Raw genomic sequence first — 25984 nt, forward strand, 5'->3', positions numbered from 1 at the left:
AAGATATCTCACTATTTTTTACTTTTCTGAGCCTGTCAAGTCCTTCTTTTGACCCATTTTGCCAAAGGAAAGGAAGTTGCCTAATAATTATGCACACCTGATATAGGGTGTTGATGTCATTAGACCACACCCCTTCTCATTACAGAGATGCACATCACCTAATATGCTTAATTGGTAGTAGGCTTTCGAGCCTATACCGCTTGGAGTAAGACAACATGCATAAAGAGGATGATGTGGTCAAAATACTCATTTGCCTAATAATTCTGCACACAGTGTATATACAGTGGATATAAAAAGTCTACACACCCCTGTTAAAATGTCAGGTTGCTGTGACGTAAAAAAAAAAGACAAAGATAAATCATTTCAGAACTTTGTCCACCTTTAATGTGACCTATAAACTGTACAACTCAATTGAAAAACAAACTGAAATGTTTTAGGTAGAGGGAAAAAAAAATATAAAAATAAATTAATATGGTTAAACTAATACTTTTTTGAAGCACCCTTTGATTTTATTACAGCACTCAGTCTTTTTGAGTATGAGTCTATCCACATGGTACATTGAATCCATTGAGTGCAAATTGTATTTGTGTTAGAGGGCACCATTTAGCGCACCACTTGTATTCTAGCCCTGTGTTGGTTAATTTTGCCTGTATTCTTTACTTCTCTGCAAATATGAACACCTTCTGCTGAATGCCTTGTAATAGAACTTTTGAAAGGTAATGCTAAAAGACATATCAGGTTAACTGTTTATACAGTGGGGCAAAAAAGTATTTAGTCAGCCACCAATTGTGCAAGTTCTCCCGCTTAAGAAGATGAGAGAGGCCTGTAATTTTCATCATAGGTATACCTCAACTATGAGAGACAAAATGTGGAAACAAATCCAGACAATCACATTGTCTGATTTGGAAAGAATGTATTTGCATATTATGGTGGAAAATAAGTATTTGGTCACCTACAAACAAGCAAGATTTCTGGCTCTCACAGACCTGTATCTTCTTCTTTAAGAGGCTCCTCTGCCCTCCACTCATTACCTGTATTAATGGCACCTGTTTGAACTTGTTATCAGTATAAAATACACCTGTCCACAACCTCAAACAGTCACACTCCAATCTATGGTGAAGACCAAAGAGCTGTCGAAGGACACCAGAAACAAAATTGTAGACCTGCACCAGGCTGAGAAGACTGAATCTGCAATAGGCAAGCAGCTTGGTGTGAAGAAATCAACTGTGGGAGCAATAATTAGAAAATGGAAGACATACAAGACCACTGATAATCTCCCTCAATCTAAGCTCCACACAAGATCTCACCCCGTGGGGTCAAAATGATCACAAGAACGGTGAGCAAACACCCCAGAACCACACGGGGGACCTAGTGAATGACTTGCAGAGAGCTGGGACAAACGTAACAAAGGCTACCATCAGTAACACACTACGCCACCAGGGACTCAGATCCTGCAGTGCCAGACGTATCCCCCTGCTTAAGCCAGTACATGTCCGGGCCCATCTGAAGTATGCTATAGAGAGCATTTAGATGATCCAGAAGCGGATTGGGAGAATGTCATATGGTCAGATGAAACCAAAGTAGAACTGTTTGGTAGAAACACAACTCGTCATATTTGGAGGAGAGAGAATGCTGTGTTGCAACCAAAGAACACCATACCTACTGTGAAGCATGGGGGTGGCAAAATAATGCCTTGGGGCTGTTTCTCTGCAAAGGGAACAGGACGACTGATCCGTGTACATGAAAGAATGAATGGGGCCATGTATTGTGAGATTTTGAGTGCAAACCTCCTTCCATCAGAAAGGGCATTTAAGATGAAACTTGGCTGGGTCTTTCAGCATGATATGATCCCAAACACACCACCTGGGCAACAAAGGAGTGGCTTCGTAAGAAGCATTTCAAGGTCCTGGAGTGGCCTAGCCAGTCTCCAGATCTCAACCCCATAGAAAACCTTTGGAGGGAGTTGAAAGTCTGTGTCACCCAGTGACAGCCCCAAAACATCACTGCTCTAGAGGAGATCTGCATGCAGGAATGGGCCAATATACCAGCAACAGTGTGTGACAACCTTGTGAAGAGTTACAGAAAACGTTTGACCTCTGTCATTGCCAACAAAGGATACATAACAAAGTATTGAGATTAACTTTTGATATTGACCAAATACTTATTTTCCACCATAATATGCAAATAAATTATTTCCAAATCAGACAATATGATTGTCTGGATATGTTTCCACATTTTGTCTCTCATAGTTGAGGTATACCTATGATGAAAATTACAGACCTCTCTCATCTTCTTAAGTGGGAGAACTTGCACAATTGGTGGCTGACTAAATAATTTTTTGCCCCACTGTATACTGTACATATTTAACATCATCAATTTGTACATGTATTTTGGTATTTGGTACAAATGTGTATGCTTTTTTTTGGGGGGGAGGGGATTCAGTGATGTGCTGTTGTGAAATTTTGCATGTTGATGTTGAATATTTGGGTATTATGGCATTCGGCATAGGGCAAGGCAAGTACTTTGGCAGAATGAGGATATGGTGGGACATTGGAAGGGGTTTGAGATGCAGCACAAAATTTACATGTGGGATGAAGCATCTGGTCTCTTTGCCATTTATTAACACCCCTGTTCAATTAGCAGCCCAATTAACAGTTTTCAGTTCTTAACAACTGTGCTTAGGGACCATCCTAGTGTAGAATTTTAGGACATCTCTACTAAGTATTGAATAATCAGTGAAACAAATTAGCTACCTGTTGTATGATCAACTGCTAAATACCCATACAGAGACTAGTAAATCTTTTGTTTGTGCTTTAAATAATGTCAGCCTTACCTTCTTCCAAAACTGAAAAAGCATGTGACAGGGATTGTACGTTATCCATGGGTATCTTGTAGACCAGCAAAGAAGAGAATCTGTGGAATGTAAGCAAAGAAACTGTATTTATGTCTGTTAAGTTTACGTTGAGACCCTTCTAATAAAATAGGAAACTAATAATTAAGAGAGTGATTCAGATTTGTGTAGAAGACAGTTAATAATAATCAAGCACACCAGTCAGCAAGCGCTACCCAGGTGCTGAACCAAAGATGGGCCTGCTCGTAAACTTACATTCCTGCTTTTTCAAGCAAAGATACCAAGAGAACGAAAAAAAATGATAATAGGGGGCCGATTTACCAAATGGCGGACATGATTGCTGTCCGCCGACTCAGAGGCGGCAGACTAGTTAAGAAGCATCGGTCTTCAGATCGCTGCTTCTTAACTGCTGTTTCCGGCGAGCCTGAATGCTCGCACAGAAACAGGGGCATTAGGGGCCATTCGGCCCTTGATAAATCAGCCCATAGGAGAAAATTAGAAAGTTGCTTAAAATTGCATGCTCTGGGGCCTATCTATCAAGCTCCGAATGGAGCTTGATGGACCGTGTTTCTGGCGAGTCTTCAGACTCGCCAGAAACACAAGTTATGGAGCATCGGTCACAAAGACCGCTGCTCCATAACCCTGTCCGTCTGCTCTGAGCAGGCGGACAGGAATTGCCGGAATTGGACTACGATCGGGTTGATTGACACCCCCCTGCTGGCGGCCGATTGGCCGCGAATCTGCAGGGGGCGGCGTTGCACCAGCAGCTCTTGTGAACTGCTGGTGCAATGCTGAATACGTAGAGCGTATTGCTCTCCGCATTCAGCGATGTCTTGCGGACCTGATCTGCACTGCCGGATCAGGTCCACAAGACATTTGTTAAAAAGGCCCCTCTATCTGAATCATGGAAGAAACAAAATTGTGGTTCAGTATCCCTTTAAGTGTCCAAAAATGTACTAGTTTCATGTTCAGAAAATGCAAATCACTAATAAAATGATCTTTTAGCAGGTCTAGCCTTTATATTGCAGGTGTTTTGATAAAGTAGTGCTGAGACTAGTTCCATTTTTATTGACCTAAAATTGTCTCTAAAATGTGGCTGCTTACAATTTCTTTTATTTTCTAAGCTCTTTTCTTCAGAAGATTAATATATGTTGGATCTAGTGAAATGTCTGAAGACCTTTATCCCACCAGGCAGAAAAGATATAAATAGATTGTCAATTCCTAGGGGCCTATTTATGAAAGGCCTGTCGGACATGATCCGACATTGCGGATCATGTCCGATAGACCTCACTGAATGCGGAGAGCAATACACTATCCGCATTCAGCATTGCACCAGCAGCTCTTGTGAACTGCTGGTGCAACGCCACCCCCTGCAGATTCGCAGCCAATCAGCCGCTAGCAGGGGGTGTCAATCAACCTGATCGTATTCTATCGGGTTGAATTGCGGCGATGTCTGTCCGCCTTCTCAGAGCAGGCGAACAGGTTATGGAGCAACGGTCTTTAGACCGCTGATTTATAACTGGTGTTTCTGGTGAGCCTGAAGGCTTGCCAGAAACACAGGGCTTCAAGCTTCATACAGAGCTTGATAGATATGCCCCCCCAATGTCTTAAGAAAAGGCTGCTTACAGCAAAATAAGGTTTAGAGAATCAAGTTGTGCTTTTAATCTTTAAAGCCTTCCATGTTTTAGGCCTAAGGTCATTTTTAGCAAACACGGGTGTCACGAAAACCTCAGGATTTAGCTAAGAAGGGGTTAATTCTGTGTAGCTTGAACTCAAAACAGTTATTTGTTTTTCAAGAAGAATTGTGACTTGTGTTTTCTTTGAAGTGCCAGGAGCCTCCTAAATAGCCCCACCAACTGTTATTGTGTATGCATTGAGTCATAAAGCCACTAAAGCTCTTAGTTTCAGAAAATACACATGAAAGGGTTTATGGCTTAGGCTGTCAATAGAATGCATGATGCAAAACAGGGCCTCCATCACAAAAACTGACCAGGTCACTGAAAGGACATTGGTATATTATGTACATATGTGTGTTAAAACTGTTATAACCTTAAATGAAGGTAAATATGACAACCTATGGCATATTTGATATCAAACCAATTCTCCCAATGAAACTAAGATGTTCCAGATATGTAAATATAGACATAGAGTTACCTAGCAGAAATTGTAATGGATTGTATAATTTCAGGCAAGAACTTAGTCTATTGAAGGGCATAAAGACAGGGGGGTTTCTTAGCCCGCCCAGGAGGGTGTGGTCAGGCAACCTGATCTCTGGAAAATGGTATAAGAATCTTATGTTTTTTAACAATAAGGTGTTCATTCTTACAAGGGGAGCTGCTTTACAGAAGTAAGGAGCCATCATTTTCATGCCAGCCCCTGGCACAGATCTTGAACACTAGGAAAGTATTCAATTCTGTTTTTTTCCTTTTTATTTTAAAACTCTGTTTGCGTGTGTAATTTTATTTGTAACAACTTTTTATTAATAATGCATTGTGCATAACATTTTTGACATAATAAATAATTCCTTTATTAAGTTTGGCCTTTGTCTAATAATTGAACCACGTTACTGGAGTATTAGAACTGTATAATTTAGGTTATTTTCTGCTAAATTGTATTTAGAGAGTTAATGTGTAAAGTCTAGGTTTTTTCTTAGGATTTTCCCTCTAATAAAATTTAAGTTGTGGCAGTATTGGAGCTATAGGATTGTTGGTTTAGTGTGGGTGGCATTAAAAGGGAGTTTTGGGCATTTTTCTTACGTCTAGTACAGACTAGGGAGTGTGGTTAAACCTTGCACCAACTAAACTGAATCACAAGCTTGCCTGGTGTGGCTAGATTGTGACCTATTGGTGACAGTAAAAGGGGGCTGATAACCCTTTCTGTGCCAAATAAGTGACTGGCGCATGGTTGGATAACCTTGGTTCGTCTCAAATTGGCGGGCAGCGGTGTAGATAATTTTTTTTATTATTAGATTTTAGTGCTTGTGGATTTACTAGTGTGAAAATCCCGGTACTAAAAGAAATAGTTTCTTACAATTTCCAAAGTCTAAAACTCAGTGCATTATATAGTCACACATTGCAAACAGTCCCCTTCCCTATTCTCTGTTTTTCTTTTCTATTTTATTTTTGCTATGGAGCCATACAAGCAACAGAGTAAAGAAATGTTGGCACTCTTATGCCAGGAGCGTGATATTCCAACATGTGGAAAGAACAAAGATTTACTAATACAAGCTCTTGTGGAATATGATAACAGCCAAATCACACCAGTTGAGGTCTCAGGAGAGATGTCTGCAACTGGGGGCAGTGATTCATCAGGATCTGGGGATACATTGGACTGTTATTTGCAAACTGTTCTGAAACATATGGGCTCAGTGGATGCAGGTTTGTGCATGGAACTGATTACAAAATTTTATGAGAGAGAGTCTCTGGCAGCTGAAAGACAGGCTGCTGAACGACAGGCGTCTCTGGCAGCTGAGAGACAGGCTGCTGAAAGACAGGCTGCTGAACGACAGGCGGGGAGAGAGTATCAGCTACAGCTTGCACGGTTGGAGAGAGGGATGGTCTCACCTGTTGTTAGTGAACCTAGAGACCCACCTGCTCCCAGAGTGCGTGCAGAGAATTTTCCCACCCTGGAGAAAGATGGAGATGTGGATGTATTCCTGCGTAGCTTTGAGAAAGTTTGCAGACAGTTCCAGTTGCCAAGAGAGCAGTGGGCCACGTACCTTACCCCTGGCCTGAAAGGTCCTGCACTGGAGGCTTTTGCTGACCTACCTCCAGAGTTTGATCAGGACTATGATTCCATTAAAGTTGCACTGCAGAGGAGGTATAATCTTACTCCTGAGGTGTACAGGAAGAAATTCCGTTCTCTGCAGAAAGGTTTGTCAGAGAGCTTTACTACAGCTGTTGGGAACTTGATGACAGCCTTTAAACAGTGGGTCAGAGGATTAAAAGTTGCCACTATGGAGGAGCTGGAAGATTTGATTGTGAAGGAGCAATTTATGCAGCTGTGCCCAGCCGAAGTTGAAGAATGGATTTTAGACCGTAAACCCATAACAGCATTGGAAGCTGGTGAGCTGGCTGATTTTTACGCAGCCAACAGGTCACCAGGGAATGGGAGGAAATCCTTTTCTAAGGGGGGGGGTCTACCTTGAAAGGAGCTACTGCATGACCCCCCTTCACAAAACCTGCTGTGCCTTTATCTAGTGTGTCTGCTCCCGAGTGCTGCATTTGGGGAGGGGGATACCCGCAGATGTTTTGCTTGCAACAAAGTGGGACACATCAGCTCCACCTGCCCAGAGAGGATTAACTTGGAGCAATCAGCTAGAGGGGGTAATCCCTCAGAAGTACCAGCATCTGTTTTGTTTGTTACCTGTCCAGAGGAAAACAACCATGAGAACTTGCAACCTGTGACTGTTGGAGACAAGGTAACCTTGAGGCTGAGGGACACGGGTGCAGAAGTTACTATGGTGCGTCCAAAGCTAGTGAACTCTGAGAACATTATCCCTGGAAAGACTCTAGCAGTTAAAGGGATTGGGGAATGAAACTTGCAGTGCCTATGGCACATGTATATCTTGATTGGGGAGTGGGGAGAGGTTTAAGAAATGTGGGGGTATCTGAAAATAATCCTAATGATGTTTTAATGGGTACTGATATGGGTAGATTGTTATCACTTTATGTGCCTGACAATGCTACATGTGACCTAGTGAGATTAGTTGCAGACCCTTATGTGGAAAGGGCTGTGTGTAAAAATGCTCAGAGACATTGTGACCAGTAGGGAGGACAGGATGTGTGCGAAGTGCTGTGCCTGAACTGGGGGTGTCTGTGCTGAGAGGTGAACCTGTAAGAGGGGAGACTGACTGGGGAGAACGACAGATAGACGGTGTGTCTTCCTGTAATTAAACCATCTGTGAGAGGAGGCAGATGAGGGGTGCGTGTCTGTCTATGATTGAATCAGTGGATTCTATAGAAGGAGGTGAGATTGACGGGGGAGAGAATGACTGGGTGACTGGGCTTCTGGATAATATGTGCCAGTCTGTGCCAGGGCCAATTCCGTTCCCTGTGAAAAGACACAATAGTTGGGATAAATGGCAGAAGGAAGATGTGTGCTTGTCTGCACCAGTGTCAGAAGGATCCCAGATTCTGTGTGAGGACGCAAAGTGGCAGACTGACTGTGAGAGAGAGCAGGGGGGCAAGCTAGCCCACTCTATGACAGAAGCAGCAGAGCCACAGATTTCAGAGTGTGTGGGGGAGGAGGGTACAGGATATTCTTTGAGGGACCCCCAGAGTGAGTGTGAAAGATTGTGGGTGATAGAGACCCCAGTAACCTCAGCTGTGACCTATAAACAGACTGCACAGACTAGGGGACAGAGACTGACACAGACTGCAGGCACAGGGGGGGGAGTACAGAGAAGTGTATTTACACAGCCCCACAGTGCCAGTCAGCAAATACAGTGGTAGGCGTGCTGCCTCCAAGTCCCCAGCAGGCTCAGCAGCTGGGACCCACAGTGAAGAGGAGGAAGGCAGTTAGTCAACCCCCTACCAACCATAACAGAGTGCAGGAGTACAGGAATTCTACTCCAGTGGGAGGGCAAGAGCCCATGGTAGTTAAGCAGCAACTGACAGTACACAATATGTTCAGAGAGCACACCATAGGTAGCAAGACCCTAGGTTTTACAGGCACCTCTGTAATAGGGAATGATGTGTTATTCAGGGATAAGATGCAAGCCTTATTGGGGGAGATACCTGCAAAACCCAGAGATGCCATATTCGCACAAAAACAGTTGCAGGATTTTACTGCCAGAGAGGGAGTATATGAGATGGGGCAAAATGTTCTGGTACTAAGACCTGTGAGGCAGAACCAGCTACAGGCTGCATGGGAGGGGCCCTGCAATATATTCAATCAGTTGGATAGAGCAACTAGTGTGTCACTTTTAAAAGGAGGGCATCCTGCTGGCGAAACTGCTATGTGCAATTTGTCTGGCAATGGTGTTATCACCGCAAGGGAAAGCTCCCTTTGATATGCATCGGGAGTGGCTCGTAGCCACCCACTTTTACGCCTCTTATTGGGGGAGGTGTCACGAAAACCTCAGGATTTAGCTAAGAAGGGGTTAATTCTGTGTAGCTTGAACTCAAAACAGTTATTTGTTTTTTAAGAAGAATTGTGACTTGTGTTTTCTTTGAAGTGCCAGGAGCCTCCTAAATAGCCCCACCAACTGTTATTGTGTATGCATTGAGTCATAAAGCCACTCAAGTTCTTAGTTTCAGAAAATACACATGAAAGGGTTTATGGCTTAGGCTGTCAATAGAATGCATGATGCAAAACAGGGCCTCCATCACAAAAACTGACCAGGTCACTGAAAGGACATTGGTATATTATGTACATATGTGTGTTAAAACTGCTATAACCTTAAATGAAGGTAAATATGACAACCTATGGCATATTTGATATCAAATCGATTCTCCCAATGAAACTAAGAGGTTCCAGATATGTAAATATAGACATAGAGTTACCTAGCAGAAATTATAATGGATTGTATAATTTCAGGCAAGAACTTAGTCTATTGAAGGGCATAAAGACAGGGGGGTTTCTTAGCCCGCCCAGGAGGGTGTGGTCAGGCAACCTGATCTCTGGAAAATGGTATAAGAATCTTATGTTTTTAACAATAAGGTGTTCATTCTTACAAGGGGAGCTGCTTTACAGAAGTAAGGAGCCATCATTTTCATGCCAGCCCCTGGCACAGATCTTGAACACTAGGAAAGTATTCAATTCTGTTTTTCTCCTTTTTATTTTAAAACTCTGTTTGCGTGTGTAATTTTATTTGTAACAACTTTTTATTAATAATGCATTGTGAATAATATTTTTGGCATAATAAATAATTCCTTTATTAAGTTTGGCCTTTGTCTAATAATTGAACCACGTTACTGAAAGAGACTGGAATATTAGAACTGTATAATTTAGGTTATTTTCTGCTAAATTGTATTTAGAGCGTTAATGTGTAAAGTCTGGGTTTTTTCTTAGGATTTTCCCTCTAATAAATTTTAAGTTGTGGCAGTATTGGAACTATAGGATTGTTTGTTTAGTGTGTGTGGCATTAAAAGGGAGTTTTGGGCATTTCTCTTACATCTAGTACAGACTAGGGAGTGTGGTTAAACCTTGCACCAACTAAACTGAATCACAAGCTTGCCTGGTGTGGCTAGATTGTGACCTATTTGTGACAGTAAAAGGGGGCTGATAACCCTTTCTGTGGCAAATAAGTGACTGGCGCAGGGTTGGATAACCTTGGTTCATCACAACGGGGTCTTATTGGGCAGCAGAGTCTAATGCCTCAACCACAGACTTATGTAATACTGCAGCATGGTTGATACCATATGGTTTTTATTTAATTATGACAAATTCTACTTGCTTTGTCTGTGGTGTTTTTAGTTATTTACTAGTATTACTAGTATTAGTTTATTTTAATTTCTAAGGGGGAAAAAATAAATTAATTGGCAAAAAAATGTACATTAACACCAGAGTTGTTGTTTTTTTTTAAATATTTTAAAGCAAAGAAATTACTAACTTAATCATCATTGACATCACTTGTGAAAATTATATACAGTGTATGTCTGTGTGCATATACAATTTGTTAGTGTGGTGTGGAACTTGAAGGGTGAGCAGGATTTACATGCAAGGGAGAGGGGATAAGAGGAGGTGGAGGCTGTGTGCAAGGGAGAGAGGGACTGAGAGGATGATCAAGGGCTTGCATGTAAGGAAAAGTGTGCTAAGATGATAAAAATGCCTGTGGTAATGAAGAAGGGGTGAAAGTAAGAGGCTGTTTATAACAGACAGAGGGTGAGGTGCTTGAAGAAAGAGGAATAAGAAGGTGAGAAGCAGACTGTGAAGAGACAGGATGAAGAGGAAGCTATGTTATAGCGTGAGGAGGATAGTGATTATCAGGGAAGTGCTAGAGACTGTAGGGTGATGTCACTAGTGATTTCACTGATGATGTCACCAGTCATGTGACTGATGTATGATGCCATCTACAATGTCAAGTGTGATGTTATCAGTAATGTAATTGATAATGTCATCCAAGGCTCCTAAGGGGGGAATGGGGGCAATTTAAGTTAGGAATTCCCTTGCTTTTAAAAATTTGATAGAAAACTTAATCTCTGGCTTTAAAATAAGTTTTTTGCAAATTAAAATATATTTATTTATATATAATGACTATATCTATCTATCTATCTATCTATCTATCTATCTATCTATCTACATACATCCTTGAAAGAGCTGTAAGTGCACAGTGAAATGCATGTCTGAGCTTAACGTGGAACTCAAAGGAGGGGTGGGACTGACAAACTGGACTAGTTCTTAGTATTGGTTTGAATGATAGTTGTATTGTGCTTAAAGTGTCTGCTTCCATCCAAACTTGAGTCACTTTTCACAGTCTAGAAACAAAAACTGCGTAAAGCCATTAGTGACTATATTTTGCATTATATATCGTGAATATTTTAAACTTATTTATTGTGATTTTAAAATGTACCAATAAATTTGGATTTTTTTCCCCCTTTTCAACAGGGAATACTGTTTTCAGCAAAAGGAGTAAAACACAATAAAGTGCCAGATTACAATGTAGAACTAAATTATTGCCCAACCGCAAATGGGCAAATTTTCCCATTTGCAGGAGTGCGATAATTAACCAGCCATAATTAACCAGTGGCTGGTTATTGCTACCACAAGCTTGTGGTAGCAATTAGTGATCCGAAAATTAACAAGAGATCAGATTTCAGGTTAATTTTCAAAAAGTGCCCCAAATGCCCTCAAAATAGAGGGCATTATAGTTTTTTTATTAAAAAAGTAGCATTTTATTTAATAAAAACAAACTGCACTAGGCAGTTTTGGGGCTTAAAGTTGGTGGGAGTGGGGTGAAAAAAAGTCACTGAAAAGTGCATTTACATTACGGTCTATGGGAACTGTGTGTTCCCAGAATATATATGTATATAGTCATATACATATATATTTCGAAATGCTGCACTACTTACGCCCTTCACTGCGCAATGTTCTGATGCCGTCTCTGAGAGGTTGGAGTAAAAACCTTGCCCCTGTTTTGAGACTGAGACGAGCTTTACAACCCCCATAAGTTCTAAACCCTGAACACATTTAAGAAAGGCAGCTCTCTTCAAATGATGTTTTGGAACATGAGACAGAAGGAACAGTACTTAAGGAGGTCTGGACCAAAAAACTATCCTGCAACCTTGGGATATAATGTTCAAAACCAAAGGATCCTGAACTAATAGAGACCAAGCCTCCTTCATACCAGAGGTAAATCTGGATCAGGGGTTTACCTTCATGCTAATTTGGAATTGGTAGGAGATTCCTTGTTCTGCTTGAATTTGGACCTGGAAGAACCTGGCTTCCAAGATGACCTGGAGGATTAAGGTTTTTGAGAGGAAGAACAATGACCAATCTTATTTTTCCCTTAGATATCTTGTCTCTAGGAAGAAGGCACCCTTTTCTCCAGTAACAGTAGAAATTATTTAGTGCAAACCTGATCCAAAAATAATTATTCTTTTGAAAGGAAGAGTCAATAATCTGTTCTTGGAAACCATATCTGCCAACCAAGACTTGAGTCATTGAGCTCTTCTGGTCAAGACAGAGAATGTCATGTTTTTTGTATTAATCTGAACAATATCCACAACTGCATCAAAGATAAGGAAGATAGGGGTGCAAAGCAATTTAATGAAGCGTTAAATTTCTTCAACTGAGCACTGTTCTGAAATACGATTCACACTCAATTCCAATAGCTGGCTTTTTTCCCTGTTAAAGGTCTCTAATATGTGGTCCTTAGGATCTCTAAAGGAAGAACTATCCTTTAGAGATAGTTGCTCATGTGTCCAAGGTAGAAATTCTACCATATATGTGTTTATTTTACAGTATCTAAAAAAAAATATTGATACTTTAATATTTGTTTCAATATTTCATATTTAATATTTCAATTATTCCTTAAGATAACTAATTCTGCATGTGCGCTAACCCTTCACCGCGTTAGACCCAAAGGGGCCAAATTATCAAGGACTGAAAGGCCCCTGATCCTCTTGTTTCCACGCGACCCTTTAGGCTCGCCGGAAACAGCAGTTAAGAAGCAGCAGTCTTAAGACCTCTGCTCCTAAACTGGTCCGCTGTCAGGGTGCCAGGAATCAGACGAGAAGTGCAAAAATAATCACACCTTTATTAATAACAAAGAAATAATAAAAAGTCCACAAGTCAAATAACAAGCCAGGAGTCAAAGCCAGATCTGGTAGTCAGACGAGCCGAGTCAGGAGCCAAAGCGAATAGTCAGACGAGACGAGTCAGAAGCCAAAGCGAGTAGTCAGACGAGCCCAGTCAGGAACCAGGAGGGATGTCAGACAGCCAGGTAATACACAGGAACTCACAAACAGGTCTGAGACAACGCAAGGGCAAAGCATACTGAACAGAGGCCTTAACGGAAGATGTACACCAGTCCGGCCATAAGAGGGAGTGCAGGAAATGAGCAGCATCAGACACTGTGCACCAGATTCATTAAGAGGTAAGTAAAATGGCTGCCAGCAGCGCATGGCAAACAAAGCAGGGGAAAAAAACCTGACATCCACCTCCTCTGAGCAGCCGACAGCAATCAACCCGATCAGATACGATCAGGTTGATTGACACGCCTGCAAAGAATTCTGCAGGGGGCGGCATTGCACAAGCAGTTCACCAGAACTGCTTGTGCAATGCTAAATGCAGACAGCGTATGCTGTCGACATTTAGCAATGTCTGTTGGACATGATCCACTGAGTGGATCATGTCGGACAGTCATTTAATAAATCGTCCCCAAAGTCTGAAACTGAAGCGTGTTACTCATATTTTACTTTCCTATGTTCTTCACATAGAAAAAATAAATAAAAATATTATTAAAAATATATTTTTATATATGTGATGTAAAATATATATCTATACTTATATAGAGCTATAAGAATAGATATACAAGTATAGATGTATGTAGATATTTATAGAAAGAACATTGAAACGTGAAATGTAATAACTCCTGTTGAGTTAGCATGCGAATGATAAGTGTTAGATCTTTTTCTTCTATGCTCTCCATTGATGTCTATGGGTTGAATGCGAAGTTGTGAAGTTAGTGTGCTTTGTGTTTTGCTCGCACGCAAAACTTTTACTTTTAAAAGATTACTTTTAGCATTGTTTATGCTCGAGATGGAGAGCTAAATATCACTCCACTTGTAATCTAGACTATAGTCTCGAAAACCTCAGTAATAGATAAGCAAATAAAATCTTTAAACCCTTGAGAAAAGTCCATATAAACTCCTTGTGAAACGCACACAGGATTTGGACAAACACCTTTAGAGTAAAACACATGGACAGACTGACCAGAATACATGATTTGACTCACACAGATACTGAGGTATTTGAGGTGGTGTGCAAATTGTAACAGTTTTGCAAAACACACACATAGGGGTAGATTTAACAAGTATCGGGCGGACATGTCTGCCCGACATTGCTAAATGCAGACAGCGTACGCTGTCGACATTTAACATTGCATAAACATTTCTTGTTTAATCCTTGTGCAATGCTGCCCCTGGCACATTCACAACCAATCGGTTCTAGCAGGGGGTGTCAATCATGCCGATCGTATCGGGATGATTTCAGTCCGCCACCTAAAAGGTAAAGTTAAGGAGCAACAGTCTAATGACTGCTGCTTCTTAACTTACGTTTCACGCAAGCCTGAAACCTCAGGTGTAGAAAGCAGCATTTGCTGCTTGTTAAATCTACCCCATAGCCTGTAAAAAAATATGTTCTGTTAATCTTCCCTCTAAAAGATCTGAGACAGTTGCTGAGGGGGCATCTTTATTTGCCTTCACCATATAGAAATAAAAAAATCTCATAGGGAAATATTGTGTCACTACCCAGTAGTGACATCACCCTCTATCCAAAGATTGCTGTCTGAGGGGGGTAGCGGATCTCACATCAGTCTGAGAACCACTTTCAACATAAAATCTGGAGCACCTCAACTCTTCACCTACTCCTGGGAGGCAAAGAAAAAAAAATAGGTATACAGGGAGGTGGGAGGGTTCAAAAGCTCTTAGTATTTGGGCTATCTTTGCCTCATCCTTGTGGCAGAAATTCAATCCCACACATTATGTCATGTGAACTTTCACTATCTTATAAAAGAAAATATAAACCTATAACACAGACACATCTCTGTGATATCAGAACAAATAAGAATCCTGAAGGTAGTACTGTAGTTAAAAAACTGGCAAAGAAAAGGTAAAACATGAGATTTGAGTCTAGTGATGAACTTAACCTAGAAAGACCTGAAGGCTCGCCGGAAACACGGGGCATCAAGCTCCATACGGAACTTGCTAAATATGCCCCATAGTCAGCAGAATACTAATGTCATGTACTGGCTCATATGATACAGCAGTAACTGGCAACAGGGGAAATCAGTCAGCAGGATACTAATGTCATGTACTGGCTCATAGGATACAGCAGTAACTGGCAACAGGGGAAATCAGTCAGCAGGATACTAATGTCATGTACTGGCTCATAGGATACAGCAGTAACTGGCAACAGGGGAAATCAGTCAGCAGGATACTAATGTCATGTACTGGCTCATAGGATACAGCAGTAACTGGCAACAGGGGAAATCAGTCAGCAGGATACTAATGTCATGTACTGGCTCATAGGATACAGCAGTAACTGGCAACAGGGGAAATCAGTCAGCAGGATACTAATGTCATGTACTGGCTCATAGGATACAGCAGTAACTGGCAACAGGGCAAATCAGTCAGCAGGATACTAATGCCATGTACTGGCTCATATGATACAGCAGTAACTGGCAACAGGGGAAATCAGTCAGCAGGATACTAATGTCATGTACTGGCTCATATGATACAGCAGTAACTGGCAACAGGGGAAATCAGTCAGCAGGATACTAATGTCATGTACTGGCTCATATGATACAGCAGTAACTGGCAACAGGGGAAATCAGTCAGCAGGATACTAATGTCATGTACTGGCTCATATGATACAGCAGTAACTGGCAACAGGGGAAATCAGTCAGCAGGATACTAATGTCATGTACTGGCTCATATGATACAGCAGTAACTGGCAACAGGGGAAATCAGTCAGCAGGATACTAATGTCATGTACTGGCTCATATGATACAGCAGTAACTGGCAACAGGGGAAATCAGTCAGCAGGATACTAATGTCATGTACTGGCTCATAGGATACAGCAGTAACTGGCAACAGGGGAAATCAGTCAGCAGGATACTAATGTCATGTACTGGCTCATATGATACAGCAGTAACTGGCAACAGGGGAAATCAGTCAGCAGGATACTAATGTCATGTACTGGCTCATATGATACAGCAGTAACTGGCAACAGGGGAAATCAGTCAGCAGGATACTAATGTCATGTACTGGCTCATATGATACAGCAGTAACTGGCAACAGGGGAAATCAGTCAGCAGGATACTAATGTCATGTACTGGCTCATATGATACAGCAGTAACTGGCAACAGGGGAAATCAGTCAGCAGGATACTAATGTCATGTACTGGCTCATATGATACAGCAGTAACTGGCAACAGGGGAAATCAGTCAGCAGGATACTAATGGCAGGTAAATGCCAGCAGGACATTTAATCAAAAAAATCTCCAGCATTACAAAGGCAGGCATTGACCATAATCAGACAGGCACAAGATGGAGACATTATACATGTAGATCATGCACAAAGGATACAAACAGAGCACAAAATCACCAAGCATCTGAGAGGCACTTGGATTACTCTGAAACTAACAGTAAAGTTAAAATTAAACTATCATAATCCTTTTTAATTATATTATCACATTTGCTTTGTTTTCTTGGTATCCTTTGTGAAAGAGTAAATCTAATTTGACTGATAAGTGCTTAGGAGTGTGCACATATCTGTAGCAGTCTATGGGGCCCATTTATCAAGCTCCGAACAGAGCTTGTGGGCCCGTGTTTCTGGCGAGTCTTCAGGCTCGCCAGAAACAGCAGTTATGAAGCAGTGATCTAAAGACCGCTGCTCCATAACCCTGTCCGCCTGCTCTGATGACTGCTGCTCCATAACCCTGTCCGCCTGCTCTGATGAGGCGGACAGGAATCGCCACAAATCAACCTGATCGAATACGATCGGGTTGATTGACACCTCCCTGCTGGCGGCCAATTGGCCGCGAGTCAGCAGGGGGCAGCGTTTCACCAGCAGCTCTTGTGAGCTGCTGGTGCAATGCTGAATACGAAGAGTGTATTGTTCTCCGCATTCAGCGAGGTCTTGCGGACCTGATCCGCACTGTCGGATCAGGTCCGCAAGACCTTTGATAATTCGGCCCCTATGGCAGCAGTGTTTGCAGCTATGTATAACATTGCTATAAACATTGTTACAAACACTGCTGCCAGATGGCTAAAGACACGTAACAGGCAAAAAAGGAGGAGTCAACGGCACTACTTGTTAATATCTATCTTAATTTTAACCCACTATTTCCAAGTCAGTCAGTTTGGGAATTGATCCCTGTGTATACATATGTTGGATAGGATAGGTGCTATGTAGTTATGGCTTAATGAAAACAGATAAGTAGAGAGGTCTCTACCTAGAAAGACTACATGAATAGCACTCAAAGGGTTAATATAGAATAGATCATCTTAGATGAATAAATTCGTTTGTATAGTGGCAACTTGGGTAACTGCAATGACTCAGTGAGCAAGGGTTGCTTAACGTTAAAATATAACTTTTATTAACCAATATAAATTAAAAATTTGTTAAAGGAAAATACTAAGTTAAAAACGCACTCAGGAGCTTTTGAGATCAAACGATCCCATTAAAGTTAGCTGAAATTATCATATTGGGATTCCCCAACACAGTAATCTTCTTATATAGTAATATGTCAAAAAGTTGGATTATGTATATTAGTTGTGAAAATATACACCGTACTTTAATATATAATATATTAGTAAATAGCAGGGAGTGATACTCCTATTGGTAGCGCTTGTATATACCCTATATCAGTGTTTTTCAACCAGTGTGACGTGGCACACTAGTGTGCCGTGAGAGATCCTCAGGTGTGCCATGGCAGACTGACAACAGTGTGACATATTTTTTAAACTTTGCTTGTTTTTTACTCCCAGTGCAGGGGTAGTTTGTAGGAGGCATGGCATAACAGCACAGTACATACAGTATGTATATGCTGTATTAGGCTACAATGTGTGATTTTTTTTAACATTTTGGGATGGTGGTGTGCCACAGGATTTTTTAATGTAATAAAGTGTGCCACGGCAAAAAAAAAGGTTAAAAATCACTGCCCTATATACTGACACAGCCTGTTAGATGGCAGAACTGTGTAGATTAGATTCACAATATAGCAAGAATAGTCTGCTTGTGTGTCTGTCTTAACACATTTCTCACTTGAAATTCAGTGAAGGGTTAAACAATAGAAAATTGCTATAATGTGCTTTGATCTGCTATAGAAGCTAATGTATAAGCTGCAGTTACTATAGTTGTGGTTATGTTAAGCTTTTACAACTATGAGTGGTAAATACCTTACGGCATGTCATTAGAGTTTATGAAATAACATGAATTATTTAACATCCGTTGATTGTAAGAAATGTTGTTGAATAATATATACACTGCCGTAAATTTCTTGTGACACAGCTTGGCTGCTGTTCACAGTTACAATATTCCACTTTGCTAACGTTGTTACAATTGTATCTTGTATATAAAGGTGGTGGCGTTCTGCCAGTGGTTAAGCAAACTTAAAAGTTGATATATACCCCTTAAAATAAACGTGTTACAAAGTGCAGATTATAATGTATCTTGTACTGGTAGCGACTGGAGTTAATAACTCCTTAGTTAATTAATTAAGCTGCTACTATAGACACTAGCAAATAATGCTATGAGGAGGAGCTGCCGGGTTTAAGTTCACAGCTTATAGTCGTAAGTTTGCTGAACATAAATGACTAGTTAATACATGGGAAAGCGTTGTAGCCTGCCCGCATCAGTTCGAATCACTAATATGTATATATAGCTAACAATAGAGCGCATCGGTTCTTATAACAATCTAACGCCTAGATTTAGAGTTCTGCGGCCAAAGGGGTGCGTTAGCTAAGCGTGCTTTTTTCCCACCGCACCTTTTAAATACCGCTGGTATTTAGAGTTCACAGAATGGCTGCGTTAGGCTCCAAAAAGGGAGCGTAGAGCATAATTTACCGACACTGCAACTCTAAATACCAGCGGTGCTTACGGACGCGGCCAGCTTCAAAAACGTGCTCGTGCACGATTCCCCCATAGGAAACAATGGGACAGTTTGAGCTGAAAAAAAACCTAACACCTGAAAAAAAGCAGCGTTCAGCTCCTAACGCGGCCCCATTGTTTCCTATGGGGAAACAGTTTCTAAGTCTGCGCCTAACACCCTAACATGTACCCCGAGTCTAAACACCCCTAACCTTACACTTATTAACCCCTAATCTGCTGCCCCCGCTATTGCTGACACCTGCATATTTTTTTTAACCCCTAATCTGCCGCTCCGTACACCGCCGCGACCTACGTTATAGCTATGTACCCCTAATCTGCTGCCCCTAACCCCCGCCGACCCCTATATTATATTTATTAACCCCTAATCTGCCGCACCCAACGTCGCCGCCACCTACCTACAATTATTAACCCCTAATCTGCCGACCGGACCTCACCGCTACTATAATAAATGTATTAACCCCTAATCCGCCTCACTCCCGCCTCAATAACCCTATAATAAATAGTATTAACCCCTAATCTGCCCTCCCTAACATCACTGACACCTAACTTCAAGTATTAACCCCTAATCTGCCGACCGGACCTCACCGCTACTCTATTAAATTTATTAACCCCTAAAGCTAAGTCTAAACCTAACACTAACACCCCCCTAAGTTAAATATAATTTAAATCTAACGAAATAAATTAAACCTAACACTACACTATCAATAAATTAATTAAATAAAATACCTACAATTATCTACAATTAAACCTAACACTACACTATCAATAAATTAATTAAATACAATACCTACAAATAAATACAATTAAATAAACTAACTAAAGTACAAAAAATAAAAAAGAACTAAGTTACAAAAAATAAAAAAATATTTACAGACATTAGAAAAATATTATAACAATTTTAAGCTAATTACACCTACTCTAAGCCCCCTAATAAAATAACAAAGACCCCCAAAATAAAAAATGCCCTACCCTATTCTAAAATAAAAAAGTTCAAAGCTATTTTACCTTACCAGCCCTTAAAAGGGCTTTTTGCGGGGCATGCCCCAAAGAATTCAGCTCTTTTGCCTGTAAAAAGAAAACAAACAATACCCCCCCCAACATTACAACCCACCACCCACATACCCCTAATCTAACCCAAACCCCCCTTAAATAAACCTAACACTAAGCCCCTGAAGATCTCCCTACCTTGTATTCACCACACCGGGTTCACCGATCCGTCCTTGCTCCGACATCTTCATCCAAGCCCAAGCAGGGGCTGAAGATGTCCATGATCCGGCTGAAGTCTTCATCCAAGCGGGGGCTGAAGATGTCCATGATCCGGCTGAAGTCTTCATCCAAGCGGGAGCTGAAGAGGTCCATCATCCGGCTGAAGTCTTCATCCAAGCGGGAGCTGAAGAGGTCCATGATCCGGCTGAAGTCTTCTATCAAGCGGCATCTTCAATCTTCTTTCTTCCGGATCCATGTTCATCCCGCCGATCATGGGGGGCTGATCGGAACAGCCAATAGAATGCAAGCTCAATCTGATTGGCTGATTCCATCAGCCAATCAGCATTTTCCTACCTTAATTCCGATTGGCTGATAGAATCCGCCAATCGGAATTCGAGGGACGCCATCTTGGTTGACGTCCCTTAAAGGAACCGTCATTCGTCGGGAAGTCGTCGGTGAAGATGGATGTTCTGCGTCGGCGGGATGAACATGGATCCGGAAGAAAGAAGATTGAAGATGCCGCTTGATAGAAGACTTCAGCCGGATCATGGACCTCTTCAGCTCCCGCTTGGATGAAGACTTCAGCCGGATCATGGACCTCTTCAGCTCCCGCTTGGATGAAGACTTCAGCGGATCATGGACATCTTCAGCCCCCGCTTGGGCTTGGATGAAGACGTCGGAGCAAGGACGGATCGGTGAACCCGGTGTGGTGAATACAAGGTAGGGAGATCTTCAGGGGCTTAGTGTTAGGTTTATTTAAGGGGGGTTTGGGTTAGATTAGGGGTATGTGGGTGGTGGGTTTTAATGTTGGGGGGGTTGTATTTTTTTTTTACAGGCAAAAGAGCAGTTTTCTTTGGGGCATGCCCCGCTAAAGGCCCTTTTAAGGGCTGGTAAGGTAAAAGAGCTTTGAACTTTTTTAATTTAGAATAGGGTAGGGCATTTTTTTATTTTGGGGGTCTTTGTTATTTTATTAGGGGGCTTAGAGTAGGTGTAATTAGCTTAAAATTATTATAATATTTTTCTAATGTCTGTAAATATTTTTTTTATTTTTTGTAACTTAGTTCTTTTTTATTTTTTGTACTTTAGTTAGTTTATTTAATTGTATTTATTTGTAGGTATTGTATTGAATTTATTTATTGATAGTGTAGTGTTAGGTTTAATTGTAACTTAGGTTAGGATTTATTTTACAGGTAATTTTGTCATTATTTTAACTAGGTAGCTATTAAATAGTTAATAACTATTTAATAGCTATTGTACCTGGTTAAAATAATTACAAAGTTGCCTGTAAAATAAATATTAATCCTAAAATAGCTACAATATAATTATTCGTTATATTGTAGCTATATTAGGATTTATTTTACAGGTAAGTATTTAGCTTTAAATAGGAATAATTTATTTAATAAGAGTTAATTTATTTCGTTAGATTTAAATTATATTTAACTTAGGGGGGTGTTAGGGTTAGGGTTAGAGTTAGCTTTAGGGGTTAATACATTTATTAGAGTAGCGGCGAGGTCCGGTCGGCAGATTAGGGGTTAATAATTGAAGTTAGGTGTCGGCGATGTTAGGGAGGACAGATTAGGGGTTAATACTATTTATTATAGGGTTATTGAGGCGGCAGTGAGGCGGATTAGGGGTTAATAACTTTATTATAGTAGCGGTGAGGTCCGGTCGGCAGATTAGGGGTTAATAATTGTAGGTAAGGTAGCAGCGATGTTGGGGGGGCAGATTAGGGGTTAATAAATATAATATAGGGGTCGGCGGTGTTAGGGGCAGCAGATTAGGGGTACATAAGTATAACGTAGGTGGCGGCGGTGTGCGGTCGGCAGATTAGGGGTTAAAAAAAATTAATAGAGTGGCGGCGATGTGGGGGGACCTCGGTTTAGGGGTACATAGGTAGTTTATGGGTGTTAGTGTACTTTAGAGCACAGTAGTTAAGAGCTTTATGAACCGGCGTTAGCCCAGAAAGCTCTTAACTCCTGGCTTTTTTCTGCGGCTGGAGTTTTGTCGTTAGATTTCTAACGCTCACTTCAGCCAAGACTCCAAATACCGGCGTTAGAAAGATCCCATTGAAAAGATAGGATACGTAGGGGGATCTGCAGTATGGAAAAGTCGCGGCTGGAAAGTGAGCGTTAGACCCTTTCCTGACTGACTCCAAATACCAGCGGGCGACCAAAACCAGCGTTAGGAGCTTCTAACGCTGGTTTTGATGGCTAACGCAAAACTCCAAATCTAGGCGTATGATTGTTATAAGAACCGATGCGCTCTATTGTTAGCTATATATACATATTAGTGATTCGAACTGATGCGGGCAGGCTACAACGCTTTCCCATGTATTAACTAGTCATTTATGCTCAGCAAACTTACGATCATAAGCTGTGAACTCTAACTTGGCAGCTTCTCTATGTAGTACTACTTGCTAGTGTGCAGTGCAGCAGCTGAACGAATTAAACAAGGAGTTGTATGTGTATGCATTTTTGCTCCACAAGTTTACGACTATAAGCTGAACTTAAACCCGGCAGCTCCTCCTCATAGCATTATTTGCTAGTGTCTATAGTAGCAGCTTAATTAATTAACTAAGGAGTTATTAACTCCAGTCGCTACCAGTACAAGATACATTATAATCTGCACTTTGTAACACATTTATTTTAAGGGGTATATATCAACTTTTAAGTTTGCTTAACCACTGGCAGAACGCCACCACCTTTATATACAAGATACAATTGTAACAACGTTAGCAAAGTGGAATATTGTAACTGTGAACAGCAGCCAAGCCGTGTCACAAGAAATTTACGGCAGTGTATATATTATTCAACAACATTTCTTACAATCAACGGATGTTAAATAATTCATGGTATTTCATAAACTCTAATGACATGCCGTAAGGTATTTACCACTCATAGTTGTAAAAGCTTAACATAACCACAACTATAGTAACTGCAGCTTATACATTAGCTTCTATAGCAGATCAAAGCACATTATAGCAATTTTCTATTGTTTAACCCTTCACTGAATTTCAAGTGAGAAATGTGTTAAGACAGACACACAAGCAGACTATTCTTGCTATATTGTGAATCTAATCTACACAGTTCTGCCATCTAACAGGCTGTGTCAGTATATAGGGTATATACAAGCGCTACCAATAGGAGTATCACTCCCTGCTAGTATTTACTAATATATTATATATTAAAGTACGGTGTATATTTTCACAACTAATATACATAATCCAACTTTTTAACATATTACTATATAAACAGATTACTGTGTTGGGGGATCCCAATATGATCATTTCAGCTAACTTTAATGGGGGTCATTTGATCTCAAAAGCTCCTGAGTGTGTTTTTAACTTAGTATTTTACTTTAACAAATTTTTTATTTATATTGGTTAATAAAGGCTAAAGACACGTGCATGCTCCTGAGCACACCTAGGATTACTCTTTAAGAAAAGAAACAAAAGAGAACTAAGCAAAATTCATAAGAGAAGTAAAGTGGAAAGTTGTTTAAAATTCCAATCTATTTAAGATTTTTAAACAACAACAATTTTGAAATAGACTGTCCCTTTAATCTTTATGAATAGCACAACATAGACAGTAAGCATCCACGTACATATACATTTAAGGACCGATTAAACAAGGGCCCAATGGCCCTGAATGTAACTGTTTCCACACAAGCCTTCAGGCTCGCCGGAAACAGGAGTTAAGAAGCAGCGTTCTTAAGACTGCTGATCCTTAACTGATACGCCTCCTCTGAGGCTGCGGACTTCAATATGCCTGATCGCATACAATCTGGTTGATTGACACCCCCTGCTAGTGGCCGTTTGTCCGTGAATCTGCAGGGGGAGGCATTTCACAAGCAGTTCACGAGAACTGCTTGTGTAATGATAACGCTGTCAGCATTTATCGATGTGCGGCGGACATGATCCGCTACAGGGATCATGTTCGCTCGCACTTTGTTAAATCGGTCCCTTAGGATCTTCAGCATCTCACATTCTTTTGAATATTCAACTACATCAATATTAAGCAAATTAAAAAAAAGAGTAGCTCAATTTTATTTCCAACAACTTTCAGCCTGTGATGCCTACCTCATGAGCCTTAGTAAAAAGAACAGATTCAAAACGTCACTTGTGCAGTGCTTCCCTTTCTAAGAGGGGACGTTTCTGAAGATTTATATAATAAAAACTGTTAAAAAGCTCAGTTTTTCCTAAGCTTATATTTACATTTACTATTTATTTGTCTGATTTATATCTTCTGTTTTCAAAGCTAAGTATAATCAATGTTAGTCATACGTTCACCTATTCTATATCTCACAGAACAGAGAATGTCATTTTACCTCTACTTCTATGCTAAGAGCTAAGTCATATTAGTTCCCATTATCTTAGATGCACCATTAACATTTAAGGAGTTTGTAACCTTCTATGGCAAACTTCTTAGATTACCTGTCTTGTCTCATTGCTTTTGGGAAGAGCCGAATAATTTCACTGTGAATCTCCTCCAATGGGTGGGAATCCTTTACTTTGATCTCCAGTAAGTATCCTTTGCCAAATTTACTTTTGAGTTGCTGAATGGAACCTATACATCTGTAAAGGAAGTATAAAGAACCATGATCAATTATTTATTGTACATAATAACTACTAGTTACTGTACAACAAGGTGTAACATCTTATTATGTGGGAAAGTGGACTTGGTATATTATTTTGAATACATTTTACAGGTATTTTTTGTATCCCTGTGATTCTTCTATATAGCCAAGTCCATAAAACCTGAATTACTCAAAAAATCTATTTCTTAAATCTTCATCTTCTTGTGGAAATATAAGTAATATTAACATGATATCAGTGCTCAATCAAAACTCCTGCTCTATGGCTCAGGTATGAGAAATGCTTCTTCATACCTTATGTAAAACTGCTGTGCAAGTTTGTTTGATGATCATTAGTGTTTACAAACTTTTTAACCTTATTATATGTTGACATTAATTACTCTATCTGTATTATCAATATGAGAGGTAAATTACCTGATTGTAGCTCCTGCAACATTTCATTAAAACATAATAAGGGAAGCTATTTTTTGCAAATAAAATATGACATATTCAATATTTATATTGCACCTTCACATAGGGGAAAATGTACTATTTATTTGTAGTATTTATAAATAGATATTCAAATATTTTACTAAAAAAATCATCAGATATATGTATTTATACATAATTAGAACATATTCTGCTACGTGAAGAACATTGGAATGTGAAATATTAATATTTCATATCAGGTTAGTTCACATGAGAAAATGCAATCGGGTTTGAGCAACTTGTTGGGTGTTTCCCCCCCCCACCCCCACCCACTTTTCACACTCCATTGAAGTCTATAGGGGAATAGGTTAATGAAGTTGCAATATTCAGTTTTTGCCTGCGTCAGATTTTCTTACTTTTCCCTTTCAACTTGTAAAATGCAATCTACAGAATATTACACTTGCCAGACCCTGGAGAATTAAAAAGTATTGCTACCTCTTTTGTACTCTTAAATCATTTGAAACTATGTTCTGTATGTAAGCATGACCTACATTATCTCATCCCTAGACTAGTATTTCTATTCACATTAGCAGTGCTTGTCTTTTTTATGTTCTGCAAAAGCCTTTAGATAGCTATTATGTCATCA

General features: G+C 40.4%; 1 protein-coding gene across 1 annotated transcript in view; it reads right to left on the reverse strand.

Moving 5' to 3' along the window:
- LOC128653797 (ABC-type organic anion transporter ABCA8) overlaps positions 1 to 25984 on the reverse strand; it is a 669484-nt gene that overhangs the window by 22446 nt on the left and 621054 nt on the right. The window contains exons 36-37 of the mRNA XM_053707306.1: positions 24770 to 24910; positions 2834 to 2913 (exon numbers count right to left, since the gene is read on the reverse strand). Coding sequence (XP_053563281.1) covers positions 2834 to 2913; positions 24770 to 24910 — 221 coding nt within the window. The remainder of the gene's footprint in view (positions 1 to 2833; positions 2914 to 24769; positions 24911 to 25984) is intronic.

The sequence above is a fragment of the Bombina bombina genome, chromosome 1 (assembly GCF_027579735.1).
Source record: "Bombina bombina isolate aBomBom1 chromosome 1, aBomBom1.pri, whole genome shotgun sequence".
NCBI lineage: Eukaryota > Metazoa > Chordata > Amphibia > Anura > Bombinatoridae > Bombina > Bombina bombina.